This window comes from Arachis hypogaea, chromosome 10 (genome assembly GCF_003086295.3).
Source record: "Arachis hypogaea cultivar Tifrunner chromosome 10, arahy.Tifrunner.gnm2.J5K5, whole genome shotgun sequence".
Lineage (NCBI taxonomy): Eukaryota > Viridiplantae > Streptophyta > Magnoliopsida > Fabales > Fabaceae > Arachis > Arachis hypogaea.
Genome location: NC_092045.1, coordinates 104,165,094 through 104,176,445, shown reverse-complemented (window position 1 = coordinate 104,176,445; position 11,352 = coordinate 104,165,094). Strand labels below are relative to the sequence as shown.

Genomic DNA, 11,352 nt, shown 5'->3' with positions numbered 1-11,352 from the left:
TTACTAAATAGTATATATATTAGGGGTGGCAATCCGGACCGGCCCGCCCCAACCAGCCCCGCCTCGCCTAGGCCCGCACTATAAGCGAGACGGACCGACCCGCCCCGCCAACTAAAGGGGATACAAAATGCTAGCCGTTTGACTTTGTTTTTTTTTTAAAGTAAAATTAATTAAAATTAACTAAAAAATAATAATTAAACAATTAAATACAAATAAAAAATAGTCAAATTATAATATAATTTTTTTATTATCTTTTTTTATTTTTAACTTCAATAAAATTGTTCAAAATAATATTTGTAAATAGAACTATCTCTATTTTAAAAAATAAGTTACATAATTTAAACATATATATAAAATTGTAAAATAAAATAAATAAAGTCACATAATTAAAACATATATACATAATTTGGCGAATTTTTTTAATTTGACAGGTTTCAAATTCTAACTCGACCTACCTTTTTTAGTGGGTTCGGCGGGTCGACCCGAATTCGTTCTGTTTTACCACATAGTTTCTTATATAAATATAAAAAATTTTTGTTCTAAAAAATATAAAATAAATAAATACAAAAAATATAAGTTTTTTTATTCATTAAGATTAATTATTATACAAAATTTTTTTATAATATTAAAATGATATTTTAAATTACAACATAAAAATATAAAATAAATAAAATTTATTTTATATTACTCGACAAATAATTAGTTTATTATATTTAAAATTTATTAACTGAATACTTCGTTAAATATATTGTTATATAATATAATTTTTTATTAAAATATTTGTAAAAGTCATATTTATTTAAAACGTTATATATAATACATAAAAATATTAATTTTTTTTAATTAGGTATGTATTTAAAATTATATTATTTATTCTATTTTTTTAAAAAAATTATAAAAAAATTAATATTTTCATGTATTATTTATCAAGTAATATAAAATAAAATTTTAATGATTTTATATTTTTATGTTACAATTTAAAATATTATTTTAATATTATAAAAAAGTTTTGCATAATAATTAATTTTATTAAATAAAAAATATTCATATATTTTATATTTATATATTTTATATTTAATTATTTAAGAATAAAAGATTCTGTTGTCGTTTAAAATATTATGTATTAAAGTATTGCCATTTAAATCATTTATTTATGTACTAGAATATTATACATTTATTAAAATCCATCGATACTCTTCTTTTATATTAACCTTTGATTTTCATCTAATAAAATCTAATGATCTATATAAATGTAGCTCATTCAATAAACAAATAATTGTTGAGCTCGTTTTAGATATACCCACTTATAATTATATCTGCTGATTCATGTTCTTATTTTTACTTTTGTCATCTTTTGTTGTAAATATCAGGGTAAAAATGTTTTTCTTTTTCACAAATTTATATAATCATCAGTTCAAAAAGTTGACATACTTCCACAGTTCCACTCAATTCTCTCGGGATGTTATCAGGTATGATTTTTTTAGCCATACTACCTATACATTAAAATTAACCATTAAAATTAATTATTAGTATAAAATACATGTTAAAATATAAATATACATTAAAAATAAATTAAACTACATATATTTATATAAATAATTTAATATATTAATTGCTAATTTTAGTAGCTGATTTTAATGTACAAATAACATTTTTGTTTTGCAATACATTTTCTTCGGCATAAGTTTTTCTTGATTCTACTAAAAAATATATAATAAAAGGCCACTCTTTACACCATCAATTTGAAAAAAATAATTGAAAGAATTTACTCCCTTTATATACGTTGCAAACAAATAAAATAGATGCCGATGTTAAAAGCAAGATGTAAATAAAAGAAAACGGAATTGCAGCATTTATTCTATCTGGCATCAGCAATATATAAATCATGAAAGGAAAATGAATTGCGGTATTGGTATAAAATTTCTGTATAGCAACAGAGAAACAATGCTTTCTAATTTTCCAAGTTTATGCTTTATACATGTTATGTACAAACAATAGTGGACGAGACAGTGAAGGGACAATTACAAATAACAGAAGTTTATGAAGAGAATTAGAGAAAGACCCCAGTCATCTATCATCATCCCTTTTCGAATAAAGAAAAAATATATATATCGGGAGAACAAGAGGAATGAAATGATACAAATGATTGCGGAGAACTTTGAATTACAGGGAACTGAGGTAATCTTTTATTATTGACAAAATGGGGTTAGTATAAGGAGATCCCTCCAATGTCTGAAACATGATTCCATCCATCCGAGCTTGAACTCCTTCAGAGAATGTCAAGCCTTGTAACAATTCTTTCAATGTTTGTTCTGCTCCAATTAGAGAACTTCCTACGCCTAATAAAATCTGGGGAAGAGAAGGGCTAGGTCTAGAGATCTCCACAAGAGTAACCTAGCATATTGTTCAAGCACAATAAGCGCAATTTGGATTTGTACTCACTCAATTTTGAACCCTAAATACAACATTCTTATATGGCGAAAATAAAGGTGATCACACATAAACCAACCTCTCTGTCTTGAGGTATGTTTGCCTTCGATTTTGCGATGGCAATAGCTCGTGATAGCCCGCCAATAGCATCGACCAAACCGCGTGAAGCTGCATCATTGCCAGTCCAAACCCTACCCTGCGCAACCTCCTCCATCTTATCTACCTAGTAATAGAATAGTTGCTTTAAGTCTTTACCTAAAATTTTCAAGGAGAAAGAACAGAAAAGCATTAAAATGAACACATTGAATTCAGAACATACAGTCATTGATCTGGATAAAGCTGCCTTGTCTCGAAATTGTTTATAAGCATGCTGTGCAGATTTGGCAAATAACTCTGCTTCATCTGGTCTATAGCAAAATAATAATAATAAAAATTAAAAAATCAAATGGCATATTACAGTGACCAATATTCTATCCAAATTCCTCATCTACTAGGATCTTCATACCTGAAAAATGAAGAAATAATATTTTACCTGAATGGACGTTGTTCGGCTGCAAGGACTTCAGCATATCTTCCTCTGGATATGACCTCCTTGTTAAAGCCAATCTTCTCATACAACTTTCCCAGGTTAAATTTCCCTACAAAGGAGATATGTTGTATCAGAAACAAACAGAAGAAATTCGTGTAGCACTGACAATTCATGATAGTATAATGTCTTTTCTCATCCTTCAAACCTCCATCAAATAATTTAATTACAGCAACAATTTCCTATTATTGCATTACCCCATAATGATACCTCAAAGTTCTATACATTCTTCATTTGAACTTGCTCGTGATGCTACATTACTATGTTGAGAATTGAAAATGGAAACTATGTATTGAAGTGAATTTATTTCATGTTTTTAAAACAGTCAGTCAGACAAGCTATTTTATATATTTAGAAGCATACATATTTTTTATATCTTAGTGTCGACATTCTAATGTGTCTAAAACAGCTTCACCCTATATAGGTGTGAAAAAATTATAGGGCACTGGCTTTCCCTTTGTGTGTAAGTAAACAGATAGTAGCAGTCTATACATTATTGCATATCTCAATAGATAACAAGAGACGGAGAAATTTCAGTAGAAGGAAAAGCAGTTATAGGGCCACAACAATTGCTGAGCAACATCAACTGATATGAATTATGCATCTGTCTTGAGCAATGGGAAAATGAATGGAGAGATTGATTTTTGCTTATTGATGGCAATATGGCATGAAAGAGTCTCCTTTCTCCTAAGCAATACTGGATTTTAACATGAATACAAAAGAGGAAGCTACTTATATATTCCATCATGTGTATGTATGTAGATTATTAGTAAACCCAAGCCTTTAGTTTTAGTTAAATTAACATAAACTACAAGCTTTTCTACTTTCAGCAACTGAAATTATAATACATCATGGTTCACCTGTGACCACTCCAATTGAACCAGTTAAGGTAAGACTTTCTGCAACAATGGCTTGTGTTCCCATTGCCATGTAGTACCCTCCACTTGCTGCCACATCAGCCATTGAAGCAATGACTGGTTTTGAAGCAGCCAAAAGCCGGATTTCTCTCCACATCCTGCAGGTTAAGGCATTAGATAGGAGAATGTCAATCATGTCACCAGTGTATAATAACCAAAACAAGCTTAACATTATACAACAATCCACAACGACAAAATTTACTCCTCTCAAGTCCAAAAGTATCAACACAGAAATGTGTCAACTAAGGATAAATAGTCATAAAGTATAGACGCAACCAACCAATAATTTCATCACAAAAAGAAATAAAAAATTGTTATGTTTCATTTATTAAAGTTGCATTTTCAAACATAAAATTAACATAGATGGAAATTTACCAGAACTTACAAATCAGAAGCAAGAGCATCTCCTCCAGGACTATCAATTCGGATGATAGCAGCCTTAAATTTTTTTGACTCTGTTGAGGAAACAAATACCCAATTTGAACGGGAACAAACATAAAAGGTAAATGATAAAAAAAATTATTAAGGTTATATTCAGAAGCAACTTAAAATAAATGTATTCATTTAGCTTCCCATTTATTATTATGTGATGTCTGGAAGTAGTTAATAATATAACTCTGCTTAAACTTTGATGTCTATTATGCATCACAGAAAGCTACCATATCCAATGTAAATAGCCTGATAACATTCCACCGAATACTGATTTGTCTGATTATACGCTAAGTTCACTCAGTCTCCTACTATGAAATTTAACATAAAACTTATATCATCAAGTTTACCTCTGACACTGCGAATCTTCTCAATGAACTTCTCCGCAACGATACCTGAGCTAGACACACTTACTTGACTCTCAACACGGCTAATGCTCCCGGAGGCTCGAATGATGGCTATCAAATCTTTACCACTTGGTATTCCAACAGTCCATTTCTTAACTCGAGAGTATTTCCTGATTTTGATCAATGAAAAAAAAATGGTGTTAACATGAATTACCTGGTAATTATTAATTTTATTCATTTTCTGGTCAATAAGAGAGCTTGTAAGAAATAAGTTAGAGTAGAAAAGGAAATCAATAGTGAGTTGCATGAAAACTGCAAATTAGATAAATGGTGTTTTCTCTAATTTGCTATACACAATATTTGTAGATTAGTGTTTTCAAAATTTAATATACAAATTAATCAATATAATTAGCATATAATATATGCCTACCTACACCAATTCAAAAGTTTAGCATTCTTTTAATTATACATGTCTTGGAAGGATGCAACAAAAATGGAAACTGAGTTAGGATAGATATCCTATATGTTGTTACAGTAACATGTAAATTTAATATTAAAAATAATTACAAAACTGAAGTAGGAGCATTGCCTTTATATTGCAGTTTAAAATTGATAGAACCACTCACACAGTTTTAACAGAGGATGCAATCAAGATAATTAGTACAGTGCAAAGATGCAATTACTTGAACGAAGAAATGGGGACCAACTTATCATCAATGGTATTGTGACATCAAATTCTAATAGCATCCCCTTGGAGCATAAACAATGAGAGAAATTAAATCAAAATCCAGAATGATCCCAATCAGATGGGGAAAAAATACAGCCACTGATGTATATAATTCCTTTTAAAGCAAAAAATCTAAAATGAATTAATTTTGTTGGGGACAACATATGAGCTATTGAACAATAACTGTAATTTATAATTACAGGAGTAAAATCAAGACTGGGAACAAAACTTTTAACAGGCAGAAGCTGAATTTTATAAGACTAAGGATTTGGTGGGATTTTTCCTAGTTAGACATTTCTAAAGATAACTTTTAAGCAGCATAAACCAAAGTACATCTCTACAAGTCCAAAGGAAGAAATTTCTACCTATAATCCACCATAGGCAGATTTTTCTCTGTTTTCACTCCAGTTCTCTCCTTCAACATGGCAATAACCTGCAAAACATTTTAATATTTCTTATCCGTTTAGACCCATAAGATAGAGCTCTACTGACATCCTTCAACCAAATTTATTAACCAGTATTCATTAACCATTTCTATGAATACACGAACTAATAAGAGATTAAAGTCCATAAGCAATGAAACCAACAAACTCTTAAGTAGAAGGATAAAACCTCAATATTTGGAATTCTCCATTCAAACACATCCACCATTGTTCCAACTTACACTCTGAGTATGATTATATTAATAAAACAGACAAACTACACATAAAAGTAGTCTTTTGCATTACTAGAAAATAATTATGTACCTCATCATCATAGATTATGTTCGATATGAGGCCCTCTTCTTTAAGCTTATCTACTTGATAGACACCTTCATTTATGAAGTTCTCGATGTCTTCTCTTTTCTTTCCTATATGAAGTATGCAGAAGCTCAAAAGTTAGTTTATTTTGTTATTACAGATTCAAGTAAAACTTCCAGTGCATATGCACCTTTGGCAGAAGAGACTTTATCTAGCCAATTTGAATAGATGTTATCAAGCAATGCAGTCAGCATTTCACAATTTTCTTCGGAAATGGTTCTTCGTGCTAGTTGATCTCCTGCACTTTTATATTTCCCAATCCTTTCAACTTGTGGTTCAATTCCTATATTATCTAAAACCCCTGAAAAGAATCAATAAATGATGTCAAAAAAAAAAAAAAAAAAAGGGTTACCCATAGCCATCAGAGGACCTAAATTATAAAAGGGTTCATCAAGAACATAAGAATACAGAAAATATTTAGAGAATAAACAAAGAATGATCAGATGCAGTAAGCATTAGTCTAATGCTCGAAGAATTTACTAAGCATGTATTTTCTACTTCTGTTTATTATGGTAAAAGAAAGGGGGCAGACTGGCAGTACCATATTTTGACATGGGGCAGTACCAAAATGATGTAAATAAGAACATTATAAAGAGAATTTTCCAAGTAAGCCCGTTACAACTTACAAGGATATATTTGGCACTACTAATGCAAAAGATTATTTTTAAAGGAACCAATGATAGAAAACCACTTTTGGTAGGCCAAATAAAACGGTGAAGCAAAGAGAATAAATATCCATCTAATTTGGCACTCCAAAAGTCAAAAGATGTAGTGAACATAATATTAGTTTCCATTTCCATTTATCAGTGAGCACAATAATTAATGTCATCAATATCATTGTTTTAAGGCCCAAATTGATGCCAAAAAAAAAGGACAAGCACCCCGACATGCAGCATATATATCTTTAGAGGACCATATTGGTGATTTAATGTTTATTTAAAAAATTAAAGAAATCCTGTCAGAAAACAAACTATTGTAAAATACTATTTATCAATAAAATTTTAAAAAAAGGAGAGGAAAACAAAATCAGTTTACCTCTAAGGAATGAGGCTTGAACAGTCAATCCAAACAATGAAAAGTAAGCACTTGGGGGCGCATATATCTCTTCACACGCACATGCAAGGTAATATTCTTTTTCTTGGCATGTAGGGACGAAAGCCACAACGAACTTTCCTACAAGCATAATCAACTATCAAAGCATATTATAAGTACTAAAAATCACTAACAACACTCAACATATCAATGAAGAAGAGGTCACCATATTTACTAAGACCTCGGCTCATTTACACTACTGCATAAGAAGATGACATCGATGCTCCTATACTTAAAAGATAATATACTTCAAGAAAAGATACCTACTGCTTACAAAACCATATCGATATATTTAAAAAACGGTTGTTGTTCAGGATAGCCTAGGCGGGACCTAACAGTGACAATGCAAAGTGTCCAAGTTCATGTAATGTAACTCTGCATGTAGGTGAATTGAAGTTCTTTGTGAAAGTAAATACTAAACCAGCTCATTTGACCTCAATATTAAAGTTTCTATAATTAGCATTAGATATGAACAAATTGTTAACTCTTGGTTTTTCACATTCAACAATCCACTATCGAATGCCTAATGCAGAAGTTCGAAATAGTACCCGATTGTTTGAAATTCAATATGTGTCTTCGGATTTCCTCGACTTTGCCCCACCCACAATTCAAACCTTCAATATGCAGATAGATCCCAGAAATACGAGGATCATAAGCAGCTTTCACGAAATTCTCACAAATCTGAGGCAGAGAGAGTCCAGGAGAAAACCTAGTCTTCACCTGATCGGATATCTAAGTGCACAAAACAATGTTTCAATTCAGAAGCAAACATAACATAATACACAGAGTAAGTTCATATCAGTCTTCAGCCACAGGAATGTATTAATCTCTACAAAAATCTAGCATTGACCTGAGCTGTATCACTTCTCACAAATCGCAAATTTGCAAGAAGCTTTGGCATTTGCAATGAAATTCTCAGACCTAAGGTGTATCACTTCTCACACAACCTTCCTTAGCAATGAAATTCAATTTTTTCCCCTCTATGATACAATCTAACATAAAGAGACTTTCATTATATATGGCGCTCCATGAAAAACAAGTTGGCCAATTCAATCTCATAGCATAAAATGTATGAAACAGTATATAAAAATGAACCTGGCCACGAAGCTTCATGGTGAGGACGCTACCCTTGCGAACGCGCTCCCAGGGTAAGGCAAAGAGCATGTTAAGCTTGACGAGCAAGCTCCGGAATCCAGTAACTGGTTCAAATTTGAATTCGCCAGTGGGATACTCCTCATCAGGAATCGTAACAGTTTGATTGTTGTCAACGGCAGCTTCAGAATTGGAATCGGAATCGGAATCGAAAGCGCGAGGGAAGGGAAGGCGAGTCCTACTACGAGAGTTGCGAGTGCTGAAGGAGGGTAGTTTGGGAATAATGGAGAGAAGAGGAAGGCGAGAAGGAGAAGTGTAAGAGGATAAGGTGCGAATGGAAGTGAAGTTGTGAAGAGTGGGCAGTGGTGGAGCAAGAAGCTTCGACATTTGCGCGCGTGGAATGCACAGCGGAAAAGGAAGGTGAGAATGGCGAAATTGGTGAGAATGCCAGAATGGTGAAGAAGAAGAAGAATGAGTGACTAGGTTCGCTTTAGTCCACGTCTTCGTTTACTATCAGCCTGAAATTCTTTACTTCATTCCCTATCTCATCCCAACACACAAGCTTTCAACAAACTGTTGCCATGCCCATAACATTATAGGATAGGAGATGTGTTTTAATTACAGATTAATTTGATTGCTCTATTTATCTGATTAACATGAACAAAAGTCATTCTTTTTTAACTAAATAACAATAACCCATCCAACAAAATTTAGATCAGTGTTTACTGTTTTGACTAAAATTTATAGGTGAATTCTATCATCTAGAAAAGAAATTCTTTTTATATGTATAAAAATTTATTGTTATTTTTTTTTAGTAGAATAAGTGTTTAAAGAGAGTGTGTAATTAAATCTATAGTAAAAAATAAATGTTAATCTTGATACAGGGTATAGACCCTACTACAATAGATGAATTAAAATATTTAATAATATAAAATTAATTAATTATTAATTATAAATAATAATGATAGACTAGTTTTTTTTTAATAGAGATAAATTTTTAAGCCAAGCCAAGTTTATCTTTTTTAAATTTGAGTCTTAATTGAATTATTTTATAAAAAACGAAAATAATAAACATAATATTTTATGAATTTAAAAGTTATTTAAATTCTAAATTCAAATAACCATTTTAAGCAATAAAAGTATAAAACAATAATTTTTTACAAATTCAATTATTCACCGTATTTTTATTTTAAAAATAATTTATTAGCAAGTAAAAATTTATATAACAATTATTTAAATATTTTTGTTTATATTAACCATTAATCTACATATAATTTATGTTATCATTAAATTAACTTACACATAAATAAATTAACAACTAAATTAACATTGTTAAGTATAAAAAATTTGATCATTAACACTGTATTTATTTTTTAAATTTTATCCAAAATATCAATTCTAAACACTTAACCTCTTATCATTAAATTTTAAAATTCTTAGCAATCCAATTTTAAAATGAAAAACTTAAACCATCTAATTTTAATCTCTAAACAATAAACCACAAATCTTGATTTCTTAATCACGAAACTTAAATTATCCAATCCTGAGTTCCAAACTATCCAACCCTAAATTTTAAACAATATATTTCTAAACTCTAAATTCTAAAATTTTTTACACTAAAACCTAAATCCTAAAGCATCTTACACTAAACCCTAAATCAAGTAACAATAAATTTGAATAACCAAAACATTTTATTCACAAGTTTAAAATAATGAAACAACAAAAAGAACTTAAATGGGTTTTAATTCAATTTTAATATGTTAGACTTTATTTAAATATTATGAATACAAAGTAAATAATTATTTTTTAAAAAAAATTATAAGGCTCATTTTTTAAAATATTCACTTTTATAACAATACTATCCTTTCATAATTTTATAATGAATTAAATATAAAAAGAAAGAGTAAAAAAATAACAATAAAATTTACCTAAATAAATCATGAAGGAATGATATCATATCATATCCGATAATAGATAATACTCTACTTAAACTCTATATTAACTAATTGAATGTATAAAAGTGGCAACATTTATTTTAAGGATAAATTACATAAAAAAAACTGAATGAATTTCAAATTTACATGAATATCCTAAATGCAAACCGATTATATGAATGTTTCAATTACATATGATTCGAATTAGTAGGTGTACTAGTAAATCGAATTTACTGGAATCAATTTACTATAAAAAAATATTTTAGTAAAGACTATTTCATGTAAATAGAAGCCAATAGCTTCGATTTAATAGGAGCAGCTTCTATGGAGATAAATCAAAACTATAAGTGTAACACCCTAACTTTTAGCACGTCATGATCATACCAAAAGTAAGGAGTTACTAACCTATTTTTCCGTATTTACTATTTAATACTGAGCCTTTATGTCGATATCGCGTTTTCGTTTTTAAGAAAATCCCAGCAAATTGTGTTTTTAATTAATTAAAACCACATATCAAAGATCTTCAAGCAATACTAGTCACATAGCTAGTAAGAATAATGAATATCATACAAATGAATTCAAATGAAACTCAGATGCAACTCCTATCCCCCTGTATAAAATAAAATCTTAACTAACAAAGGCGAAGGAATTATAGGAATACGACTCAACACATAAACTTAATCAACTAAGACTAATAATCGCCCGTAGCTTCAAACTGAGTCTTCGAACCTGTGTCACTGAAAGGGTGGAAAATTTTGGGGTGAGAACAAACTACGCGTTCTCAGTAGGTAAGAGTAATGAAATAAAATGCAAATAATTAACTTTACTTAATAAAACTATATTTTTATCAAACCTTTTGAAAATACTTTTTACTATTACTTTATATAATTAATTACCTTCTTTAACTTTTTGAACTTAAGACAAATCTCAATCACAACCTCAGATCTCAGTCACCCAAACACAAACTAATAACATAGGAAACAGATCAACACACAAGC

General features: G+C 29.9%; 1 protein-coding gene across 1 annotated transcript; it reads right to left on the bottom strand.

The window, feature by feature from the left end:
• Positions 1-1,909: 1,909 nt before the first annotated feature.
• Positions 1,910-9,175, bottom strand: LOC112716241 (serine protease SPPA, chloroplastic). The gene is made up of 13 exons (XM_025768109.3): positions 8,424-9,175; positions 7,877-8,060; positions 7,272-7,409; positions 6,367-6,537; positions 6,183-6,286; positions 5,802-5,869; positions 4,713-4,879; positions 4,319-4,388; positions 3,877-4,031; positions 2,963-3,068; positions 2,750-2,837; positions 2,510-2,653; positions 1,910-2,394 (listed from the first exon to the last, which is right to left on the bottom strand). The coding sequence occupies exons 1-13, from the start codon at positions 8,805-8,807 to the stop codon at positions 2,164-2,166; spliced, it is 2,010 nt and encodes a 669-aa protein (XP_025623894.1). The 5' UTR covers positions 8,808-9,175; the 3' UTR covers positions 1,910-2,163.
• Positions 9,176-11,352: the final 2,177 nt, after the last annotated feature.

Coding starts and splice junctions, on each gene's coding strand:
- LOC112716241 (XM_025768109.3), bottom strand. CDS start 8,807: ATGTCGAAGCTTCTTGCTCCACCACTGCCCACTCTTCACAACTTCACT. Junction 8,061..8,423: donor CCATGAAGCTTCGTGGCCAG/GTTCATTTTTAT, acceptor TTGTGCACTTAG/ATATCCGATCAGGTGAAGAC. Junction 4,032..4,318: donor GATGCTCTTGCTTCTGATTT/GTAAGTTCTGGT, acceptor CTTAACCTGCAG/GATGTGGAGAGAAATCCGGC.